Raw genomic sequence first — 25203 nt, 5'->3', positions numbered from 1 at the left:
AGCTGGGGTACAGTTCCACACCCACCAGACACCAGCTGGGGTACAGTTCCACTCACACCAGACACCAGCTGGGGTACAGTTCCACTCACACCAGACACCAGCTGGGGTACAGTTCCACTCGCACCAGACACTAGACAGGGTGCTAGATGCTGGATAAGGAGAGGTTGGGTAAGGAGATGGGTGAGGAGATGTTGGGTGAGGAGACTCGAGGGTCCGCAGGCTCGAGGGGCCATGTGGTCTATTACTGTTCTTATTCCTTATGTTCTTATGAGATGTTGGGTAGGAAGCTGGGGAGTTCTGATTGGCTCATCTTTTTGTAACTAATGTGAGGGTGAGCATGCTTAAGGTAATCAACCCAAGTGAGCGTAGAATTTATAAACTCGTAACTGTGTTACTAAAATATTTGTTACAGATCGGGAGTTAGGGATCAGCATCGGACTCTGTGACACATGATATTCAATAAGGATCAATGTAAGGAACTGCATGTTGGGAGAGAAAATGGCCTGATGTGAACTCCATGAATGGCCAGGTGTGAACTCCATGAATGGCCAGGTGTGAACTCCATGAATGGCCAGGTGTGAACTCCATGAATGGCCAGGTGTGAACTCCATGAATGGCCAGGTGTGAACTCCATGAATGGCCTGATGTGAACGCCATGAATGGCCAGGTGTGAACGCCATGAATGGCCAGGTGTGAACGCCATGAATGGCCAGGTGTGAACTCCATGAATGGCCAGGTGTGAACTCCATGAATGGCCAGGTGTGAACAGGTGTATTATGAGCGAAGGGTGAAGTTGAAAGAGGTCATGGGTTACTAGTAGACTCGGCATTAACACAGCCAGTCACCGAGTGCAGCAGGTAGAATGTTCAACTCTATTGTTAAATCAGCAGAGTACAAGTCGGAAGATGTTGCACTCAATCTGTACAGGGCTTTGTTCCGATCGCACCTTGAGCATTGTGTCCTGTTTCAGTAACCAAGACACAAGAAGAGACATTCATGCCTAGGAGGTGGTGCAGAGTGGAGCCATGAGGTGGGTTTATTCCCCGGTTTCATGGACAATATTTATCCCTCAACCCACATCACAAGAACAGATTATCTGGCCGTTATCACACTGCTGTTTGTGGGATCTTGCTGTGCGCAAATTGGCTGCCGCATTTCCTGCAGTACAACTGTGACTACACTTCCAAAGTACTTGATTGGCTGTAAAGCGCTTTGGGACGTCCTGAGGTCGTGAAAGGCGCTATATAAATGCAAGTTCTTTCTTTTTTCATCCTTTTCCTGTCGGTGCAGAGTCAAGGAGTGAGTGTGAGTGTGCCTGATGAGGCCTTATTGCAACTTCTGTAAAAACTGGGCATTTTCCTTAAAACCAGAAGCTCCGTTTTATTTTCCAATGTCCTCCTTTCCTCTCCTGAAAGTGCCGACTCCTCCTGGGGATTCGGCCCCCCTCTAATCCCAGGGTCCAAGCAGGTGGTTGGGGCAAGACCGTGAGTGCCAGCGGGTACTTAGACTGGCAGGTTTGGGTGGGCATCGCGGCTGAGCCTAGTCCTGCCCTCACCTGACTTCCACGCCCGCACGCTTGCCAGCAGGGACCACTGGGAAGTGGTCGGGAGCAGGGACCCAGGCTGAATCCTCTCCAGTGGCACTGAGGCCAGTTGCAGCATTGCACCATCTCCTCCGGCACCTGGGACCAGCTGAGTGCTGGGCCTTTACCCACTAGGGCACGGTGGGAACATCACCGCATTCTGTGACATTTCCCTCCCCCCTTCCCGTTCCCCTCTCCGCACCCCCGCCCACCTTGTCCTAATCTGCATTCCCTGCAGTGCAATGACTTTTGAAGGTTTCTTGCGCCTTCCCTCAATTTTACAGTCCTTTTTGTTCATTATACGACTGGCGAGCTCAATCAATCTCCTCTTTGAGCACCGAGTGTTATTCTGTTCATTTCTTCTCTCCCCAGCTGACGTCTCTCCTTTAACAATCTGCCTTTCCTGTCAAAAAATTCCCCTTGTTCCAATAAACCTATCACATTTTTTTAAAAAAATAGTGAGGGGTTTAGTTAAAACAAATCCATGGAGTGCATGGTGTTAATGAACTATCCATTAGAGATTGGGAATGAGCAACCAACATTAGACTCCAGCAGATGAAACTCAATATGGATCTATGTAAGGAAATGCATGTTAGAAGGAAAATGGAGAGGGGTGCACTCCACGAATGGTGTCGAACGAGCTTTTTTAAAATTCGTTCTCGGGATGTGGGCATTACTGGCAAGGCTGGCATTTTTTGCCCATCCCTCGTTGCCCTGAGAAGCTGGCAATCTTCCGTTCACCCAGCAGTTGAATTGTCCGAGTATATTTGTTCTAAATGTTTGTTGCTTGGTGAATTTCACGTTATAAATGGATGGCAGCGTCTCCCTGATTCAGAATTGTTGCTCCATTGCCTGCGGCCAAGTTGAATGTCCTGTTGGCAGATCACTACTGACAGTTACTGTAGTGACCCTTGGTCCATTGTACGTTGGTTCCATTCTGGTTCCACTCTGTTTAATTGGTCCATCCTGTTTGATATTTGATATCAAAGGCCTTCTCCTTGAAGCCCCCCCCTCCCCCAAGGCAAACACCTGGTGTGAGGACCAGCTCCCCATGGTGGAATAGCCTGCCAATTCTCGATGTCTAGATTCGAACATGCAGACTGGCCAGTAGGCTGAGGTACCAGTGCCCAGTGCTTGTGTTCTGCAACATGGGTCAGTGCTTATTTTGGGATGCAGTATCTGAGTAATTCGAGACATGACCTGTGGTGAGTGTAACGGGCTCGGGAGATACAGGTGACTTTGGGCCTATGGTTCCCAAAGCTCTCCACCACTGGGGGGTTTTCCTCGTCTCCTGTCTGGGTCTGTTGGAGACTCATCGATAGAGATTGATCGCTGTGGTTAGACAACAATCCATTATCATTGTATCACGTAACTACCAGGATGGTAGAAGGTGAACCAGATGGAGCTTGGCCTTTTCACGTCTAGTGATTCCTATGTTTAGAAGAGAGAACGGGAGGGGCTCGGCATTAGAAAGCTCGGTTATCCTTATGCCTTCGAATTTGTGTGCATACAACAACCCTCCGAGATCTCTGCGCTCCTCCAATTCTGGCCTCTTGCGCATCCCCGATTTCCTTCGCTCCACCATTGGCGGCCGGGCCTTCAGCTGCCTGGGCCCTAAGCTCTGGAATTCCCTCCCTAAACCCCTCCGCCTCTCTACCTCTCCTCCTTTAAGATGCTCCTTAAAACCTACCTCTTTGTCCACCTGTCCTAATATCGCCTTGCGTGGCTCGGTGTCAAATTTTTGCCTGGTTACGCTCCTGTGAAGCGCTTTGGGGCGTCTTACTAAGTTAAAGGCGCTATATAAATGCAAGTTGTTGCGGTAGAACAGAACAGGGAGGTTGGAGTTAATGAAAATTGCAGACTGGATCTGAACGAGTGCCAGCGGCAGGGGAAGGGCTGGACTCCTTGGCTGGGAGACCATGCTGGATACATTTCACCCTAGGTGAATTACTGAAAGGAAATGACAACATCTCATTTTTTTGTCACAGGGATACATAAATCATCCTTCAAGTAGATTTGTTGATGCCTGTATCAGAATAGACCATTGTTTTATACAGACATCCTGTGGCAGCTGTTCAGCTTATCCAACACTTAACCCTGTCAGCTCTGGTTGATGCACCACAGTCTTTTTGCTTGTAATTTATATTAAAAAAAAATTCATGCTAATTTCCCCCCCCCTAGCCTTCTGAAGTTGTTGACTCCTTCCTGGCGCCAGTCGCCCTCTGCACCTCCCCGCCCCCCCCCCCATCTCCTCTCCTGAAGGCTCAGCTTGTTCAGCAGATGTGGAGGGGAGGGGAGGGGTGAAGGAGGAGAGGGGGAGGATCACGTGAACGAGAAAAAAAAGACTTGAGTTTCTTCTCTTTCCTGAGAGCCCTGAGGTGGGGCCGCTCCGACCGGGCCTGTGTTCCCAACGCTCCGACCGGGCCTGTGTTCCCAACGCTCCGACTGGGCCTGTGTTCCCAACGCTCCGACCGGGCCTGTGCTCACAACGCTCCGACCGGGCCTGTGTTCCCAACGCTCCGACCGGGCCTGTGTTCCCAACGCTCCGACCGGGCCTGTGTTCCCAACGCTCCGACCGGGCCTGTGTTCCCACGCTCCGACCGGGCCTGTGTTCGCAACGCTCCGACCGGGCCTGTGTTCCCACGCTCCGACCGGGCCTGTGTTCCCAATGCTCCGACCGGGCCTGTGTTCGCAACGCTCCGACCGGGCCTGTGTTCCCAACGCTCCGACCGGGCCTGTGTTCGCAACGCTCCGATTGGGCCTGTGTTCCCAACGCTCCGACCGGGCCTGTGTTCACAACGCTCCGACCGGGCCTGTGTTCCCAACGCTCCGACCGGGCCTGTGTTCCCAACGCTCCTATGGGGCCTGTGTTCCCAACGCTCCGATCTCCTCTGGGCTTCCATAGGGAGCCGGCAAGGTGCAGTTCAAAGGTTCCAAAACTAAAGGAAATTAAATATTTCCCCCTCCCTCCACCCCCCTCCCCCGCCTCTCTCCAACGAGGGTCGCCAACCCTCCAGGATTGCCCTGGAGTCTCCAGGAATTAAAAACAGGGCTGCGAGCAAAACCCAGGGAGAAAAATCACAGGGTCGTTCAAAGAATTGTGTGTCCTTTTCATTTTCTTTGCACATTTTCGTTTATTGGTTTTAAAAATATTGGAGATGGGGGAAAAATGTCTGTTTGACTGGGCGGGGTGGTTGGACGCGGGAGGGCATGTGATGAAACCTCCAGGAATACGTCCAACCACAGTTGGCAACCCTGTCTTCAACACGACACGGAGTGACAATGAAGGAGCTTTCTCGGAGAAGGGAATGTAGACGCAGAGGGGGAAGGAGGTCATTTAACCAGAGGGGAACTGCAGGATGGACAAGTTTCCTTCCCCTACAGAGCTTTGGAGTTGGGACAGGCTCCCAGCTGTGTCAAGTTGGTGAATATGGGAACGACCAGTGAGAAAGAAAGAATATCGGGCTTTTCACGACCTCAGGACGTCTCTGGCATTTACGGCCAATGAAGTACTGTTGAAGTGCAGTCACTGTTGTAATGTAGGAAACACGGCAGTCAATTTGCGCACAGCAGGATCCCACAAACAGCAATGTGACAATGACCAGATAATCTGTTTTTAGTGGTGTTGGTTGAGGGATAAATATCGGCCAGGACACCGGGGAGAACTCCCCCTGCTCTTCTTCGAAATAGTGCCCATGGGATCTTTTCATGTCCACCTCAGAGGGCAGACAGGGCCTCGGCTCAATGTCTCATCTGAAAGACGGCACCTCCGACAGTGCAGCGCTCCCTCGGTACTAGATTTTGTGCTCGGGTCTCTTGGGCAACCTTCTGACTCAGTGGCGCGAGCATTACCCACTGAACCACGGCTGACACAGCAATGGGATTTCATTGTTTCTCAGGGGGTTGAGATCATCAGAAGCCACAAGCTCAAACGCTGAACACAGATGAGTTCATCCACCTCCAGATAGAGAACATAAGGACGGAATGAGAGAAGCAGGATGGTTCCTGAGAACCACAGAATTAGTGTGCCAGTCAAGGCAACTGCAGAAAGATGAATAATGTAGGATTAAGGGTGAGGAGATAGACAAGACTGACAGGCACAGGGGAATTCTGCAGGCAGCAGTTCTGGGATGCAGCCTCCCTCGACGGGAATGTGGATTTGAAAGTTAGACATGGAGGTGCCCGCATTCTTGTTGTGCAAGACTGGGAGTGTAGCATCGCAGCATTTATTAGATAAATGCAGCAGACGGATTAATATTCTGGACTGTTGTTTGATTTATCCGTGGGGCAGGGAGACATTTTTGCAGAAGTGTCCCTCAAGAGCCTGAATCGGGTGATCAGTGTTAGGCAGGTTTGCTCCTGGTGTACGTGGAGCTTGCAAAGAATGCTTTGAGGAGGCTGTTGAAGGTGCGGAGGGAGGTGGTGAGGCAAAGAGGTCCGGGAGGAGAACTCCAGAGTGCAGGAGAGTGACGGGAGGACTGCAGCATCAATGGAAGAATTGGGGGCAGGATGGGGACTGGCGTAGAACGCACGGTGCGAGCTGGCACAAAGAGATTCACCAGAACAGATAAAACCCAACCTTCTCCTACTACTGTTGGCTACAATTTAGATACTACAAGTACTGAGTGAAACAGATGAGCCAGTGCCAGTCAGGTTTGGCTGGGAGCCCTGCACTCGCATTCATTCGACTTTATCGACTAGTAACCATTTGACTTAAAACGTTAAGGGAACGATCTTCAAGTTCCGGGAATAGTTACATCTGCAAATTTGCAAGAAAGCCTGAAGGAACAAAAAGGAATTGTATTCGAACTGGCAGTTCTGTGTAAATAATGTCACAGGGTGTGCTTTATACAAAAGGGAGACAACTCTCTTAAGTCTCAGCTGTATGACCCTCCGCGCACAGGCCACAGAGGCACTGTATTGTCCTTTCTTCCGACATTACAACAGTGACTACACTTCAAAATAAGTACTTAATTGGCTGTAAAGCGCATTGGGACGTCCTGAGGTCGTGAAAGGCGCTATATAAATGCAAGTTCTTTTTTTACTGATGGACTGCCTGAGATCAGCTAACTCAGTGCGGACTGGGAATCAAACCTGGGATGGTCCTGATCCGTATAGTTCAGCTCCTGACTGGATGAGCCTGATTCAAAAAAGGTTTTAATTCATAACAAGACGCCGATGTCCCATCTAGTGACAAACTCTTCTTTTACCATTGAAACCCTTTCCTTCAGTGGTCCAGTGAGCAGCTGAAACATACAGGCCAAGAAGGCCTAATGTTTCAGTTCCCCAATCTCTACTGAACCTTTCACCACCTCAGGGCGTCCCAAAACCAATGAAGTACTTTTTGAAGTGTAGTCACTGTTGTAATGTTGGAAACGCGGCAGCCAATTTGCGCACAGCAAGATCCCACAAATGGTTCGGGCCTCCCAACGCTGGCTTGGCGCCCCCGTTTCCGGGCTCCCCCCACCCCCGTTCCGTGACAGACGGTTTTTACAGTGGGGAGAGGGTGCCATTGGTTGGGTTTGCCATCTGGGATCTCAGTTATGTTAGAGTCAGAGAGCTTTACTGTGTTTCATGTACTTGTTCTGTCAGAGAAGGAGCTGTGAGCAATACAAGTTGTAGGAGAGGTTTGCGGTACATTAGAGAGCAAGTACACACAATGTATTTTGGGCGAAATTATTCAGCTCCATTGTTTGTTAATAAACACCATCACCTTAAGGAATGGTATCCTATATGTAGGACAGCCTTGGGGTAATCTAAACTTAACAATTGGCTTTATGCAGCCCACAGCTCCCTTTGGACCCAGCCTGCAGAGCACAGCCAGGTCTAAGAAAGCCAGTCATTGTTTCACTGCCATGTGATTCCCTTTAATCGAAAGCAGAGGCGCAGTGTGAAATAAATCCACAAGGTAAGCTCGAAGGAGAGAGAGAGTGAAGGAGTGAGAGAGAAAAAAGGGAAACAAAGAGGGAGAGAAAAAAGGAAAATCAAGGAGAAGAGGAACCGAAAAAGAGAGAAAGTCAGAGGGGTGGGAGCGAGCGCTGAAGGTACAGAGGAATTGGAACAGGAGGAGGCCATTCAGCCCCTCGAGCCTGTTCCATCATTCAGTCAGATCATGGCTGATCTGTACCTCAACTCCATTTACTCGCCTTTGATCCATATCCCTCGATAACCTTACTCAACAAGGGAGGGAGTGGGAAAGAGAAAGATGAGTCAGGAGGAGTCGGGTCAGACAGACAACAGAACACAAACAACCTCAGCCTAAAATAATCGTTCTGCTGTCAAATTAAAAAAAAACAGCCAATAGCAGACAGCAGCGGTGTGATGGGGAGCATGCGAGATGCTACCGGTGGTATGAAAATTCAGGGTATTTCACCAGCACCGCCTATGGCGTGCAGGCTCTGTTGCCTTGGCAACACGTGGCCTTAAAGGGATATTGGCGGTGCACGGGAGTTTGCAGGCAGGCTGAAGTCCTGGTGCAGCGACTGGTAACTCAGCCCGAAAACTCCGTTTACAAATATAATCTGAGTGCTGGGGTGAGTCGGCTGCAGCAGAGGTGAACTCTGGAACTTAGCCTCTTCTCAAAATTAAGGAAAGAGAGAACCTGCATTTATATAGCGCCTTTCACAACCTCAAGACGTCCCAAAGTGCTTTACAGCCAATGAAGTACTGTTGAACTGCAGTCACTGTTGTAATGTAGGAAACGCGGCAGCCAATTTGCGCACAGCAAGATCCCACAAACAGCAATGTGATAATGACCAGATAATCTGTTTTTTAATGAGTCTTGGTTGAGGGACAAATATTGGCCAGGACAGTGGGGGGGGGGGTCTCCCCTGCTCTTCTTCAAAATAGTGGCTGTGGGATCTTTTACAGCCACCTGAGAGGGCAGACGGGGCCTCAGTTTAATGTCTCATCCAAAAGCTTCTTTTTAGTTTTTTTTCAAATTATATCCCCCAGTAAAAATTCAGCTTTGGATGGTGACCTCCACCCTCTGATACCGCACTCATCGTGCTGGAGTCTAGTCAGCTTTGGCAGGCTGTTCAACTGTGGGAGCATCACAGTCAAGCCCCATTCTGCCCACAACCAGACATCTGCACACGCAAGAGGGGGGTGATTTTACCCCAACCTGCCCTGCGGGTAACTGGTGGGATGGGGTCGGCTGCCCGATTGTTTTGGTTAAATGACCCCAAAAAACGTTGCAGCGGGGGGGGGGGGGGGGGGCGGTCACTGGACAATGATCAGGTACGGGGAACCCTGACTGATGTTCCCTTGAGGATGGGGTATCGAAAGGGCAGCTGTTACCCGTGGAAGTGTACCCCAGCAAGAGTCAGGGTCCGCAGGGGCGGGAGAGTCTCCGGGAATTAAAATTAATCACTGCAGCGAGCAACTCGAGGGGGAAAATATTGGAGAAACGTCTGTCTGAGCCACAGTCAAGAATCATCCAAACGGGTAATGAAGAGTCTGTTCACGTTCCAATTGGCCGTGGGAAGGCGGCACACTGCATGGATAGATGTGTCGGCCGACCAATGGCGGGGACGGGAGGTCATGCGATGAAACCTCCAGGAACGCGTCCAACCAGAATTGGCGACCCTGCTTCTGTGCAATGTTTCGAAGGCTTCCAATTCTGTTCAAACAGCTTCCCATTCCATCCAATCATGGCCTGTCCTTGTTCAAAGTGCGTTACTTTCTCAACTCCAGGGAGAGTCTCTCACTGTTCTTTTCACAGACGTGTCTGTGGACATACTGCACTGTAATCTCTACAACCATCTCAGAACATACTGTTTGTTTTCCTTTCCTCTTGTGGAAAGTCCAGTTTATGCGGAGAGGAGAAGGGCGTCAGAGAAACACGAGTCTTACATCGCGCTGAGCAGTGCGTCTTTAACCCTTCCATGACACCACGAACACAGATGAGAGACTGTTTGATTCCCAGCCTATGCTGATCTTAACCAGGGTGTTACCACCAGCCTCAACATTAACTTGCATTTATATAGCGCCTTTAACGTAGTAAAACGTCCCAAGGCGCTTCACAGGAGTAATCAGACAAGAGAATGGACACCGAGGCAAAGGAGACATTCGGACCAGGTGACCAAAAGCTTGGTTGAAGAGGTCGGTTTTAAGGAGGGTGTTAAAGGAGGAGAGAGAGGCGGAGAGGTTTAGGGAGGGAATTCCAGAGATTATGGCCTAGGCAGCTGAAGGTGGAGCGAAGGAAGTGGGGGATGAATAAGAGGTCAGAATTGGAGGAGCGCAGAGATCTCGGAGGGTTGTAGGGGCTGGAGGAGGTTACAGAGATAGGGAGGGGCGAGGCCATGGAGGGATTGGAACACAAGGATGAGAATTTTAAAATTGAGGCGTTCGAGGTCAGTGAGCTAAGGGGTGTCCATGCCTTTGTTACCTCCAGACTCGACTATCCCAGTGCTCTCCTGGCCGGCCTCCCATCTTCCACCCTCCGTAAACTCCAGCTCATCCAAAACTCTGCTGTCCGTATCCTATCCCGCACCTAGGGTTGCCAACCCTCCAGGATTGCACTGGAGTCTCCAGGAATTGAAGATTAATCTCCAGGACACTGCTGCGAGCAAAACCCGGGAGAAAAATCATAGGGGTGTTTTTTATTTCATTTTCTTTGAACGGTTTTGTTTATTAGTTGTAAAATTATTGGAGCTTGGGAAAAAGATGTTTGACCGGGCGGGAGGGGGGGTTGGAGCGGGAGATCATATGATGAAAATACACACAACCAGAGTTGGCAACCCACTCACACCAAGTCCCATTCACCCATCGTCCCTGTGCTCGCTGGCCTACATTGGCTCCCGGTCCAGCAATGCCTGCTTTTTAAAATTCTTATCCTTGTTTTCAAATCCCTCCATGACCTCACCCCTCCCTATCTCTGTAACCTCCTCCAGCCCTACCACCTTCCCCTGCCCCTGAACACTCTGTTCCTCTAAATCTGGTCTCTTCTTCCACAGGGCCTTGTGCCTCGGCCTCACGCTCCAGATTTCCTTCCCTTAAACTCCTCTGCCTTTCCACCTCCTTTAAAACCCTCCTTAAAACCAAACCAATCCATAAGGTCGTGGGTTCGAGTCCCACTCCAGAGACTTGAGCACAAAATCCAGGCTGATACTCCAGTTCCAGTACTGAGGGAGTGCTACACTGTCGGAGGTGCTGTCTTTCAGATGAGACGTTAAATTGAGGCCCTGTCTGCCCTCTCAAGTGGATGTGAAAGATCCCATGGCACTATTTCGAAGAAACGCTGGGGAGTTCTCCCCAGTGTCCTGGCCAATATTTATTCTCAACCAACATCACTAAAAAACAGATTATCTGGTCATTATCTCATTGCTGTTTGTGGGATCTTGCTGTGTGCAAATTGGCTGCCACATTTCCTACATTACAGCAATGACTGAACATCAAAAGTGCTTCATCGGCTGTAAAGCGCGTTGGGACATCCTGAGGTCATGAATGGCGCTACATAAATGCAAGTCTTTTTTTCTGTGTATCTGTGCGTGTCTGTATGTGCATGTGTTTGAGTGTGTTTCTGTGTGTGTATGTGGTGTGCGCTTCTGTATGTGTCTGTATGTGTGTGTCTGTATGTGTGTGTGTCTGTCTGTCTGTGTCTGTATGTGTGTGTCTGTCTGTGTCTGTATGTGTGTGTGTGTCTCTTTGTGTCTGTCTGTATGTGTGTGTGTCTGTCTGTGTCTGTATGTGTGTGTGTGTGTCTGTGTATGTGTGTGTGTCTGTATGTGTGTGTGGAGTAGTAGCACCAGTTGATGACTGTCACCTTTGCTTTATTTTTGCTTGCTGTTGTATCTTCACACATTTCCCACACTCACTGTCAAACCTGGAAGGATCTCCGCTGTGTTTTTGCAAGTTCACCCGCACTTGAAACCCTTTGGAAGTTGCTTGAGGTGATGAGCTGAAAGGACCGGGAGAAATTTCTCAGCAGCCTTACTTGTTGCACGAAGAGACGTACTTGTACAGGGGGTGGGGGGTCTACTTTGTGGAGGGGAGGGGCAAGGAATTGAGTCCAATTTCTACTTTGTACTTGGTCCTTTCTACTCCGAACCCGTTGCCCTGCTCTATCAATGTGCCCTTTACACTTTCTTCTCCCCCCAAGAGTTTATCTGATTCCCTCCTAAACGTGCTGATTACCTCGGCTTCAGCAGCCACTCGCGGTACTGTGCAACACGAATATGGCACTCGATTAGTCCAAAAAAAAAAGCCAAATCGACCACCGAATCTGATCGAACACTTCCAGTCACGGTCGGGACACCCGGGGGGGGGGGAGTTTCAGTCAGAACCGGGAGGGTGACCGGTTCTCATGAGTTTCCTGTGACGTCTCCATGACGACCGCTGGTAAATATTAGCGCGGGCAAACATTGTAGCACACACACCGTCTCCTTGGCGACCGCTGTAAACATTGTAAAGCGACATGGCTCCACGGCAACCGCAGGCAGTCACAATCGCGAAGTCTGCATTTGCTGGCGGGTGAGGCAGGCGCTCCGGGCTCTGCTCTGAGTTGCATACCTGACGTGTAGCAAGCTCTGTAAACCGCTGTCAAAACACAGCGTTCGATGGCACGCAGTTCTGACAGTTCATTTTTGAAAACGTCATCTGAGGAACTATAACTGGTGAGTACAACCGATTGTACTGTAATACATTCCACACCCTGATAAGCCGTTGCATAATAATATTGTCCTAACCTTCCCTGCTGTTTGAACTATAACAACCCGCGATTATATAGCACCTTGAACGTCTCAAGGCGCTTCACAAATTGGAAACGGTAGAGGGATGCACGCTGAGTCGTGGAGGGGAGAGGTTAGGATGGGCGACCAAAAATTGGCTCAGGAGAGGAAACCCTCACTTGGTTACGATGTGGAGATGCCGGTGATGGACTGGGGTTGACAACTGTAAACAATTTTACAACACCAAGTTATAGTCCAACAATTTTGTTTGAAAATCACAAGCTTTCGGAGGCTTCCTCCTTCCTCAGGTGAATGTGGAAATGAAATCCTCGAACCTTTCGCATTTATAAATCACAGAACAATACCTGGTGATTACAGATAGTCTTTCCAACTGCCCGTTGCCAAGGCAATCAAAGTGTTCAGACAGAGAGGTGTTACCTACAGGGCCACCGAATATACAAACAACCAAAAAAAAAGAGAGAGAGGCAGAAACATAGAAACATCCGGAAGGAAGAGAAAGACAGCAAATGACCCGTTATATTAAAAACAGATAACTTTTGTTCGCTGGTGGGGTTACGTGTAGCGTGACATGAACCCAAGATCCCGGTTGAGGCCGTCCACTTGGTTGTGAGCTGAGTGCGAGACAAGTGTTGAGGCACCGCTACAGGAGCCTGGGGCGAGTCGCATCCTTTGGAGGCCCACGGGCAAACTTCTCTCTGCCTTTTGTTTCAGAGAAAAGGGGCTTTTGTTTTGTCATCTCATTTCAGAAGTGAAGAATGTGCAATGTGGCCCAAAAAGTGTTTTTTTTTTAACTGCCCTGGGAGATGGGTTTGACGGAGCAGGTTTGAATCTGGAGCAGGTTTGGTGATGGAGCAGGTTTGAATCTGGAACAGGTTTGGTGATGGAGCAGGTTTGGATCTGGAGCAGGTTTGGTGATGGAGCAGGTTTGGTGATGGAGCAGGTTTGAATCTGGAGCAGGTTTGGTGATGGAGCAGGTTTGGTGATGGAGCAGGTTTGAATCTGGAGCAGATTTGGTGATGGAGCAGGTTTGAATCTGGAGCAGGTTTGGTGATGGAGCAGGTTTGAATCTGGAGCAGGTTTGGTGATGGAGGAGGTTTGGTGATGGAGCAGGTTTGAATCTGGAGCAGATTTGGTGATCGAGCAGGTTTGGTGATGGAGCAGGTTTGAACCTGGAGCAGGTTTCTTGCAGCAGGTTTGGTGATGGAGCAGGTTTGAATATGGAGCAGGTTTCTTGCAACAGGTTTGGTGATGGAGCAGGTTTCTGGAAGGGAGTCAAGGTGTCCAGGTTTTGTGAGAAGAACACAAGACATGAACAGTCAACTTTCACCCCATTTCTTCTTTTTCCCCAGATTTTCTTTTCCCCCATTCCTCCGCTGACGACGCTGGCTCTTTCCCATTGTCCAGAACCTTGGCTGAAAAGGCCTCTCCTCATGTGTGAACTAGACCGGCTATTTGACTGTGAGGGCAACACAACAAATCTGATCCTATCCTTGCCCGACATTGACACTTGTGGACATTCAGGCAGTGATAACTGGATAGTGATCTGGAGCAGGAATCCTTTTATTTCCTGTTCCTGGTTACTTTTACAAATTGTAACATTCCTACGGCTGCTCAGGTCGACGGCCGGCTAACTCAACACAGGGTTTGATTCTGTGACTAAGGCCCACCATCCTAACTCACACCCGTTCACCTATTACCCCTGTGCTCACTGACCTACATTGGCTCCTGTTCGGCAACGCACGATTTTAAACTTGTCATCCTTGTTTTCAAATCCCTCCATGGCCTCTCCCCTCCCTCTCTCTGTAACCTCCTCCAGCCCCTACAACCCTCCGAGATCTCTGCACTCCTCCAATTCTGGCCTCTTGCGCATCCCCGATTTTCATTACTCCGCTATTGGTGGCTGTGCCTTCAGCTGCCTAGGCGCTAAGTTCTGAAATTCCCTCCCTAAACCTCCCCGCCTCTCTCCCTCTCTCTTCTCCTTTAAGACAGTCCTTAAAACCTACCTCTTTGACCAAGCTTTTGGTCACCTGTCCTAATATCTCCTAATGTGGCTTGGTGTCAAATTTTGTCTGATTACACTCCTGTGAAGAGCCTTGGGATGTTTTACTATGTTAAAGGCGCTATATAAATGCAAGTTGTTGTTGAGGGGGCTGCATTTACTCACTGAGCCGTTGTGGGAGCTCAGGGTAAGCATTTAAAGTGGGTTAAAAGTACTCTCGCTATCATTTTGTTGCCCTGTGAGATGTGTCAATACAGATGAAGGGAAGATGGGTCAAAGAGATTTTTCCTCCCGCTTAAAGCTCTGGAGACCAGGAGTAATGATGAGCTCACAGGCTGATGCACTCATGCGTTTCTGATCCAGTTTGCACAGCAAACACGACACTTGAGACGGGTTATGTTCGTTCTGCAGTGTTGTCACAGTCCGGAGACCATTAGAATATTGAATTTCTTTTCCAGCTTTCAAACCAGCCCATGCTTCCTATAAACTAACGGCCATCCAGAGGATTTTCTATCGCTCTCAGACGCCGAACGTGATACATGGGGGAAGTATTCTAACTTTGCACTCAGTGGAAAGCCATGGTCAGCCTACACCCGAACTTCCGACATGTGGTATCGTCGGTGAGGCCGCCTGCTTGAAGCGCAAAGTCCAAAAATTACCCTCATTAAATCACCTTAAAAAAAATCCAAGGATAATTTTTGTATCACTAGTGGATATCCCATGGTGTTACACATAGGGCGATGAAACCAAGTGTAGTCTACAGGTGAGGCGGGATTACAGCGTGGGGCTGGGGTGCACAGATGGAATTCAGCCCCCATTTTAAAGTCATACATTCTGCCCATATTTTTGTCTGATGCTGGTAACCACTAGAGCTGGTCAGAGGCATACCTGGGATGGTGACGGAGGAGTCTAGCACATTGGCTGATGGCTGTGATTCTGTATGACTGTGTCAGGCTGTTGCTTGACTAATCTGTAGGACAATCTCCCAACTTGGGGCTCAGTCCCCAGACATTAGTGAGGAGGACTTTGCAACGTCACCTGAGCTGGGTCCGCCTTCGTCGTGTCCTGATTCGATGCCCAGGTCGCAGCCGAGTGGTCCGTCTGTTTTTTTTTCATTATTCTTATTCTTTGTAGCGGTTTTGATACAACTGTGAGGCTTACTAGGGTCACTTCAGAGTGCAGTTAATAGTCAACCACGCTGGTGTGGGGTCTGGAGTCACATGGAGGCCAGACCGGGTAAGCACGGCAGGTTTCCTTCCCTAAAGGACATCAGTGAACCGGTCGGGTTTTTACGACAACCCGACAGCTTCACGGTCACTTTTACTGATCCCAGCTTTTTATTCCAGATTTTTTTTTAAACTGTATTCAAATTCTCAAACTGTCCTGGTGGGATTTGCACTCACAATCTCTGGATTACTAGTACAGTAACATAACCGCTACTCCACCGTACCCAAATATTCCCACTTCCCCCTTTTCACCTACATCTAACTCTTGGGAATATGGTTCTACAGTTACTGACCATTCCCACCATTCTTCACGTGCGAGCCTAGTCTAGTGCTGCTCGGGAGTAATGGCTCCTTCTCACATTCCTAGGAAGAATTCACTAGCTAACACTGATGGGTATCCTTAAGATTTTTTCGTGTCTATTGCCTCTGATCTACTATCTTTTTGCATCCTGCACTTTTTCTCTTGTTCCTCTGCTCCTCTACATTCTCCTATCAGCCTTTGGTGAAGATACATTCCTGGAGGTTACAACACAGAAGGAGGCCATTCGGCCCCATCAGTCTGTGTCGATGTTTACCCTCCACCCTGTTCCCATATCCCTTTTGTCGCCTTTTCCTTCATCCACCTCGCCAGTCTAATCTCGAATGTTGACACAGTTTCTGCCTCAACCACTAACTCTGGAAGTGAATTTCACGGCCTCACAACTCTCTCTTTGTGAAGAGGTTTCTCCTGCCCTCAGTTCTTAATCTAAAGGATTGAAGATCGGGTCTAAACTCTTTGCAATCAACGGTAGTATCTCCTTTTTAATCTAGCTTTTGCAAGGCTGCCCCAATCAGCCTAGTGTTAACATACTTCCACACAGGGAGAGGGGGGAAATGTTGGAGATGATTAAACAATCCCAATTGGGAGATTGCAGGTTACAGGGAATCCCACTGGGGTTTACACGTTCACAGATGGGAGTCTTTCACTCTTCCAATGCCCCTTGAATTGATACTCAGCCAGCAAATGGAACATCATGGTTGCTGAATTCCAATTCAAGGATCATGACCTTCTGACATTGCGCTTATTGTTCAGTTATTGTTATTGAGGTGGGAAGGGAGAAAGAGAGGTGTCATTTGACTGGGGTACAGTAATGTAGTGGTAGTGGGACTAGACTGGACTGGCAATCCAGAGGTTGTGAGTTCAAATCCCACCATGGCAAGTTGTGAAATTGAATTTAATAAAAATGACCATGATAGCTGCTGCATTGTTGTAAAGACCCAATTGGTTCATTAATGTCCTTCAGGGAAGGGAACCTGTCGTCCTTCCCTGGGTTTGGCCTACATGTGACTCCAGTCCCACAGTACGTGGTTGATTCTGATCGCCTTCTGAGTAACTAGGGATGGGTAATAAATGCCGGCCTTGCCAACATTGCCCACAAGAACACCCCAAGAACAAATTAAAAACACACATCTTCCATCAGCCGATCACAGAGCAGTGTATCTCGTAAAGACAATGGCACTCTCTTACTGTCCTTCATTCGAGCTGAAGGAAGTATAATTTCAGTTCCCTTTACTTCTCCTCTCCTTCCTGAAGACATTGCACTCTTGATGGTGCACAGTTTCCAGTCTCCAGTACCTCGCCAAATGTCCATTCCTCATGTGTGAGTCTAGATTGTGAGTGTTGGCATCACAACCTAGTCCAGTCCTGTCCTCAGCTGATATCTGCACAGGCTCTTTGCAGCAGGGGCCACTGGATAGAGATCAGGAAAAGGAAGTTGAGCTGATTTCCTTTCCCCCTTTCCCCCTCTGCCCCTGCCACAGCTCAATCTACTGCTGAAACCCTCATCGGTGCTTTTGTTACCTCCAGACTCGACTATCCCAATGCTCTCCCGGCCGACCTCCCATCTTCCGCCATCCATAAACTTCAGCTCATCCAAAACTCTGCTGCCCGTATCCTAACTCGCACCAAGTCCCGTTCACCCAGCACCTCTGTGCTCGCTGCCCTACATTGGCTCCGATTCCACTAATGCCTTGATTTAAAAATTCTCCTCCTTGTTTTCAAATCCCTCCATGGCCTCGCCCCTCCCTATCTCTACAACCTCCTTCAGCCCTACAACCCTCCGAAAACTCTGCGCTCCTCCAATTCTGGCCTCTTGCGCATCCCCGATTTCCACTGCCCCACCATTGGCGGCCGTGCCTTCAGCTGTCTGGGCCCTAAGCTCTGGAATTCCCTCCCTAAGCCTCTCTACCTCTCTCTCCTCCTTTAAGACGCTCCTTAAAACTTACCTCTTTGACCAAGCTTTTGGTCACCTGTCCTAATATCTCTTTTTGTGGCTCGGTGTCAAATTTTATTTGATAATCGCTCCTGTGAAGCGCCTGGGACGTCCGGGATTGAACCTTCCCGGTCTGTGTGGCTCGGTGATGCACCAGGTGGTGCATCTGCCCAGCGAGCCATCGAGGGAAGCCGATATAATTCTGCTGATTGCTTGCAGCAGAAGTAGCTGAAGTCAGCAGAATGAATTGACTTAAATTATTCATACAGCTCCATTCTTTCACTCACTCACTCACTCTGTTGCTACCTTCCTGTGCAATTCGAAGTGTTGTCTATGCGGAGCGATCATCCTTGTGCCCAGCAGCATTCTGCTCGCTCTGCCTGGAATTAACAATCCATTGCCTGATGGATTGAGGCTGGCTGCCGTCCAAACCCACACCAGACTATTCTGAATGTTAGCTGATTAACAGAGCATTCATTGTGCTGAAAGGGCAAACCACAAACCCATCTCACATCTGCAAGAAAATACGAGCCCCAGCTGGCAAGAGTTTCAACAATTACAACTCCACGATGAAGTTAAGATTGGATTTTGTGGTGGGGGTGGGGGCTACAAAGGGAGCCTTGTGCAGTCCCTCTTCTGATTAGTTGTTTCATTGGGGAGGGAGGGGAGGCAGTGGGACAGCGGTTGGGGGGGGTGGCTGGCCGATCCCTTGATCCCAAAGAATAAAGTGGTACTTGCGAAAAACTGCTGCCCTCTGCAGTCCAACACATAATTTATCTTTTAATTTAGACTCTTCGAAAGCTTCACTCAGCCAGTGTTCATGTGACATGTGAATGGCCTGCCTTAGGGTTGCCAACTCTGGTTGGACGTATTCCTGGAGGTTTCATCAGATGACCTCCTGGCCTCCAACCTCCCCACTCGGTCGAACAGCCCTTTTTTCCCCCCCATCTCCAGTATTTTTATAACTAATAAACAAAAGTGTTCAAAGAAAATGAAAAAAAACACACAAGACTGTAACGCCTTTATGATTTTTCTCCCGGGTTTTGCTCGCAGCAGTGACCTGGAGATTAATCTTCAATTCCTGGAGACTCCAGGACAATCCTGGGGGGGTTGGCAACCCTAGACCTGCCTACAAGTTATAAAAGCTCTGGTGTAGTCAAACCCCTGGGTTTGGGGTACGGACCCTCTGATTACCCAGCGTTTGCTGAGAGCTGAATGAATCTGGGCACTGAGTGATGCTGGGGATGTACTTGGTAATCCAAAGCCAACTGCGGGGGAGGTGGAGTTAGACCTGTCCGGCCTTGTGCATTGCGAGCTCCTCGTGCAGGAAACTGTTTTGCTTTCCACTGAAGGCGCTGAATCACCTTGCCGTTCGGTTAGGCAGGTGACAGCGCTCAGGTAGCTGGCCCAAGTGGTTATACTGTGTGTGTGAGACACAAGACATTGAGTGTTGGCAGGCTATTTGACTGGGAGAAGCATCACAGCTGAGTCCGATCCCATCATCACCCAACCACCATACAGTTGATCTTTCCTAAGTGGGGGGGGGGGGGTCATCAGATGGCAGTCAGGAGCATGCCCCCCCCCACCCCCCGCCTGAGGTTTCCACTGACCTTTGCAGTGTCAGCTGTGGTATCACTGTCACCTCTTAGCCAGGGAAGGTTCTGGGTTCAAGTCCTACCAGAGACTTGAGCACATAATCCAGGCTGACACTTCAGTGCAGTATTGAGAGAGTGCTGCACTGTAAGTGGTGCCGTCTTTCACGAGACAGTAAACCGAGGGCCCCATCTGCCCTCTCAGGTGGATGTAAAAGATCCCATGGCACTATTCGAGCAGGGGAGTGCTCCCCAGTGTCCTGGCTGACATTTATCCCTCAATCAACATCATTAAAACAGATTATCTGGTCATTGCTGTTTGTGGGAACTTGCTGTGCGCAAATTGACTGCCACATTTTGTTACATTACAACGGTGACTACGCTTCAAAAATACTTCATTGGCTGTAAAATGCTTTGGGATGTCGTGAAAGGCACTGAGCACAACTGTAGTGCTCCAGCCACCTGACTGAGACCAGCTAACTCCGCACACAGATCAAGGATCAAACCTGGGACCTCTGGGCGGTGCCTTTACCCGCTAGACCATGGCGGAGTCGTGTGAATGTTTGAATTCTGAGTGCGAGCTGGCCGTGCTGCACACCGGACACAATGTTGCCTGGTGTGCTCCATCGCTCAGTGCGAAGCCTGTGCTGTCAGCCCTGCCGTCGCTGATGCTGATTCTCAGAGGGAGGGTTAGTGTTGCACTCGAGCAGCTCTTGTGCACCTCCCAGTGGCTGATTTGAGCACAGCGTTGGCAGAGGCCTGGGAACCAGGGCCGGCATCGGGACAGTGCAGTTTTTGTTTGTAAGTGTCTAAAATGTAAACCGCAGAAAAATCTGACTGTGTGCGAGTCTCCTGATGTGGATACGTTAATTAAGGTTTTCAATTCATTTTCATCATCAACAAAGCCCTGACCCCTGACCCCACCCCTACCCTGCTGCCATCTGATTTTCAGACTTGGTTAAATGCTGGTACCCCTACCCCTACCCCCCTCATGCCTGGGGATGGGGGTATATGGTGTCTTTTGGAAAGCACATTTCACACCATACCAAATGCTCCCCTCGCCTCCCCTCTGGTTCACTCAGTCCCGTACATCTGCAGTCCTGCCTTCTGATAACAGTTCAGGTGAAGGGTCACCACCCGAAACCCTGACCTGTCGTTTCCCTTTACAGATGCGGACCCACCTGCAGCGTGTACATTCAGGTGGTTAAACAGGTCACTCTGAGTACATTATTTAACTTCTTATTTTTCACAAAAGTGTTTGCTGTCCAATTTCTGTTCAGATCCACCGTCAATCCTGTTCTGCCTCACAAACACTGACCTCGCCAGCTGCGATTAAAGCTTGCATACTTTCGGGGCTTTAAGGGAAGTGAAAATATTCAAACACGTGGTTTATTAAGTAGTTTAAAAAAATTATTTATGCCTTATTCAACTGAAGTAAATAGAGTATTAAAAAAAACCTCCACTTTGTTCTGGTACAAATCTGTTGTGAAATGACACCTCCGCTGACAACAGGGACTTTTCTATCTGTGCTCTTGTTGGTCCCATTTATAGATCAGACTATTTTGGGACTGGGTGTATACTGTGGGTTAGTAACTTCCCTTTCTCTTCTCAGACCTGGGCTCAACTCTGACCCAGACTGAAGGGATGAGAGTCTCCTCTCTTTGCTGGCTCAGCGTCTTACATGGAATAAGTTTCAGGCTGTCACCTGAAGTGATGGTGTCCAGGGAGAGAGAGAGAGAGAGAGAGAGAGAGAGGGGGTGGGAGGGGGTGCAGGAGAATGGAAAGATCAGAAGAAGAGAGATCTCTCTGGGAGATCAGTGGGGTGCAGGGCGAGAATAATACATTGACACTATTGCTAAAAGTTCCTCGGACCTGTGCCATTCTTCAGGAACCTCATTACTTGCTGGGCACTTTGTTGGGCTCCTTTCTGGTGCCCTTTTTGTTTGCTTTCTGAGGTATCACCTTGAGGAGGATGAAAGCCGGCGAAAGTGTGCGACCCAGGAAAGGAGGAGTGGTCACGTCCTTCACCCTGATAATATATTCACCTGAAATCAGAGAGGCACCATTTTAAACTTTTTCATTTTAACTTTATTTTTTTTCCCCAATTTACTCCCCATCTCTCGCGAAGGCACTGAGACTTGCTGGGGCACAGTTCCATGGGCAACGACAGTAGTCCTGTACCCCACCCAAGTGGGCGGTCTTTGTGTGTGAGTCTTACAGAAGGATCAGATCTGTCTTCGAACAACCAAATGTGGCAAACGATTCACTGTGGGGGACTTCCCAGGTGAGCCTAATCCTGACGTGCGCTGCAGGAGTCACTGGATAGGGGTCAGGAACGGGAACTGTGGCTGGTTTTCCCCTTCATCATCTTCGGGGGAAGGAGGCCAATTGTAGCGACCCTATTGCGGTCGTGGATAGCTCAGCACAGGCCAGGGATAAAACCTGGGAGCTTCTGGTCTGTGTGGCTTGGTACCACACCTGGCAGTGTGGTCTAACACAGATGGTCCGATCTGGTGATGCTGATTCCTGCTCCTTTTAGGAAAGTCCCAAATAACAGAATCATGCCTCTAGGAACCTGAGCACAAGGGACCTTTTGTCAATCAGTCTGCGCTCTCCTCCTGATCTGTGAGCCTGGCGAGAACGTGTGCATTGATGCTGGGATGAGGACAGGATTGTGCTCACTCGTGATGATAAACAGCATGCTGAGAATGAATATCCAAGAACATTAGGAACAGGAGCAGGCCATTCAGCCCCTCGGGCCTGCTCCGCCATTCAATTGGATCATGGCTGACCTGCGCCTCAACTGCATTTTCCAGCCTTTGCTCCATATCCCTTGATACCCTCACCCAACAAAAATGTATCCATCTCACAGGATCACGTGAAGAATGGGCAGTGGGGTTAGGGAGTGGGGGGCTGCTAGCTCCTGTGAACTGCGCCCTGCAAGAGTCAATGCTCTCGGGGTGGGGAAGTCTTCAAATGAAGCATATTCTTGCTTATTGATATTCCGAGGAATCAGACAAGTCACAGTGTGTGTGCTGCGCTGTAAAAAATTTAGACAGCTGAATCAAAAACTTCTACAAAAGGTCGTTTTATCAAAAGAGGAAGAAAATGGAGATTACAAAAAAACAGCAGCCCGGCAGGGAGACAGAAAGACTTCCATTTATACAGCGCCTTTCACAACCTCAGGACGTCCCAAAGCGTTTTACAACCAATTAAGTACTTTTGAAGTCACTGTTGTAATGTAGGAAACGCGGCAGGCAATTTTCGCACAGCAAGATTCCACAAACAGCAATGTGATAATGACCAGGTAATCTGTTTTTTTAACAAATGTTGGTTGAGGGATAAATATTGGCCAGAATGTCGGGGAGAACTCCTCTGCTCTTCTTCAAAATAGTGCCACAGGAACATTAACATCCACCTGAGAGGGCAGACAGGGCCTCTATTTAACATCTCATCTGAAAGACAGCACCTCCGACAGTGTAGCACTCCCTTAGTGCTGCACTGGGAGTGTCGGCCCGGATTATGTGCTCAAGTCTATGTGAATGGGGTTTGAACCCACGACCTTTCAGACTCAGAGGTGAGAAGGGCTACCCACTGAGCCGCGGCCGACACTATGGGCTGCACCCCATAAAAGATCATTTCTGTCTGTCTGACATTTGAGCTGTGGGCTGAGTGTTCAGAAGTGCATGATGTAAAGCTGGTGAATGAAGAGCAATCTTTCCCAGACTCGCTTTATACTGGGCACTCAGCCCCAGGGTTCACTCTGCGTTGAGTTTTTAATCCGACACTTAGTTTTGAGATCGACATTAGTCACTACACAACAGGTGGGCTGAAGTGTGGTTTTTAAATAAAAAAAAGACATTTTTTAATAACCCTAAACCACAGGCGTTCCACTGTTAGGATAACAAGGAAGCTATGTGGGAAGGCAGGGCTGGGGTGCTTACATGTTCTGACTCAACCACAGGCTGGCTTTAGCTGTCCAGTGTGATTTCCTTCACCGTTTCGTGCTGACAGCCCAGGCAGCTTTTTAAGTTCTACATACGCTAATCACCCCTGTCCAGTGCCAGCTTGGAGTGTGCCACGCGTCTTGGATTATAAATATTAAAGCATAGTGCTCACTGTGCCACCTCGCTTGAAAACTACAGCGTCACAAATTGAATGACAGTGTCCCACATTACAACAATGACTACACTTCATTGGCTGTGAAAGGACGATAGAAAGACTTGCATTTATATAGCGTCTGTGATGACCTCAGGACGTCACAAAGTGCTTTACAGCCAATGAAGTACTTTGGAAGTGTAGTCACTGTTGTAATGTAGGAAACGCAGCAGCCAATTTACACACAGCAAGATCCCACAAACAGCAATGAGATAATGACCAGATAATCTGTTGGTTGAGGGATAGCGCTTTGGGGCATCCTGAGGTCACGAAAGGCGCTACATAAATGCGAGTTCTTTCTTTTAACACACACAACAGAAAAAGTGTCACTTCTCTCTTTGTGCGGTCACTGTATTTCACTTCTATTTTAATTTAAGTTCAATCTTTACCTTGTTATAGGCGTGGGAACAGACCGAGCTGCTCCTGCTGAGGGCAGGATGACTGATGTGCTGCACTAATTTGGAGATTAATCTCGCTGCCTGCACTGCAGCATTCTGTGGCTTCTACTTGCCGTTCAGGCACCAAGCAGGTTGCCCCTCCTCTCTTACCTGGCCTCACAATCGGCAGGTCTGTGACATTCTGCACCTTCTTTGATTTTCCGCCCAATTTGATGCTTACATCAGATCTGAAAAGAAAAACTGGACATGAGTAACTGACCAGCACAAGCCCTTTACCCGTCCTCTCTACCTGCTCCTGGAGGTGGAGACACTTGCCTGGGGTTAAGATCTGACTGGTTCCTGGCAATTCTCAGCCAAGTGACCATTCTTCGCCTGCGATCCTGGACAGCGAGCGGTTGGCAGGCTATTCGACTGCAGGGGAGTGGGGGGAGAGGGGAGGCCAACCCTGATATCACTCAATGTCCAAACGTGCACTTTACAGTTAGAGAGCAGTTAGCTGGGGATCCACGGGCAGTGCCACATGACAATCACACGAGGGAGGCCATTCAGCCCATCTTAGTTCATCCATCCAGAATGGCCCAAATGTTCCCCCACTTGCAGCATCCATATGGTTCTTAAGCGATTCCAGGGATTTTGCCTCCACTATTCTATCTGCAGGTTCATTCCATGTATTGAAGCCGGACCAAAACCATTTGTGAATGGGGATTACATCATCGAGTTACATTGAGTCTACAGCACAGAAACAGGCCATTCAGTCCAACTGGTCTATGCCAGTGTTTATGCTCCACACAAGCCTCCTCTCATCTTACTTCATCTCACCCTATCAGGATATCTTTCTATTCCTTTTCTCTCTCATGTGCTTATCTAGCTTCTCCTTAAATGCATCTATGCTATTTGCCTTGTTGTAGCAAGTTCCACATTTTAATCACTATTTTGGTGAAGAAGTTTCTCCTGAATTCCCTATTAGTTTATTAGTGACTATCTTATATTTATGACCCCTAGTTTTGGTCTCCCCCACAAGTGGAAACATTTTCTCTATGTCTACCCTATCAAAACCTTTCATTATCTTAAAGACCTCAATCAGGTCACCCCTCAGCCTTCTCTTTTCTAGAGAAATAAGCCACAGCCTGTTCCACCTTTCCTGATAAGTATATCCTCTCAGTTTTGGTGTCATCCTTGTGAATCTTTTTTGCACCTTCTCCAGTGCCTTTATATTCTTTTTATAATATGGAGACCGTGCACAAGTGTAGTCTAACCAAGGTTCTATACAAGTTTAACATAACTTCTCTGCTTTTCAATTCTACT

General features: G+C 48.8%; 1 protein-coding gene across 3 annotated transcripts in view; it reads right to left on the bottom strand.

The window, feature by feature from the left end:
• The window catches only part of LOC137300950 (MORN repeat-containing protein 1-like), a 211490-nt gene that overhangs the window by 57305 nt on the left and 128982 nt on the right, over nt 1-25203 (bottom strand). The window contains exons 14-15 of one of the 3 annotated variants that reach the window (XM_067970238.1): nt 24049-24125; nt 20731-21387 (exon numbers count right to left, since the gene is read on the bottom strand). In XM_067970238.1, the coding sequence (XP_067826339.1) occupies nt 21239-21387; nt 24049-24125 (226 nt within the window). In that variant the 3' untranslated portion in view covers nt 20731-21238. Of the gene's footprint in view, nt 1-20730; nt 21388-21420; nt 22378-24048; nt 24126-25203 lie in introns of those variants that run through there. The other 2 variants (XM_067970240.1, XM_067970239.1) reach the window with 2 other exon arrangements.

The sequence above is a fragment of the Heptranchias perlo genome, chromosome 32 (assembly GCF_035084215.1).
Source record: "Heptranchias perlo isolate sHepPer1 chromosome 32, sHepPer1.hap1, whole genome shotgun sequence".
Lineage (NCBI taxonomy): Eukaryota > Metazoa > Chordata > Chondrichthyes > Hexanchiformes > Hexanchidae > Heptranchias > Heptranchias perlo.
This window is presented reverse-complemented; position numbering and strand designations above follow the sequence as displayed.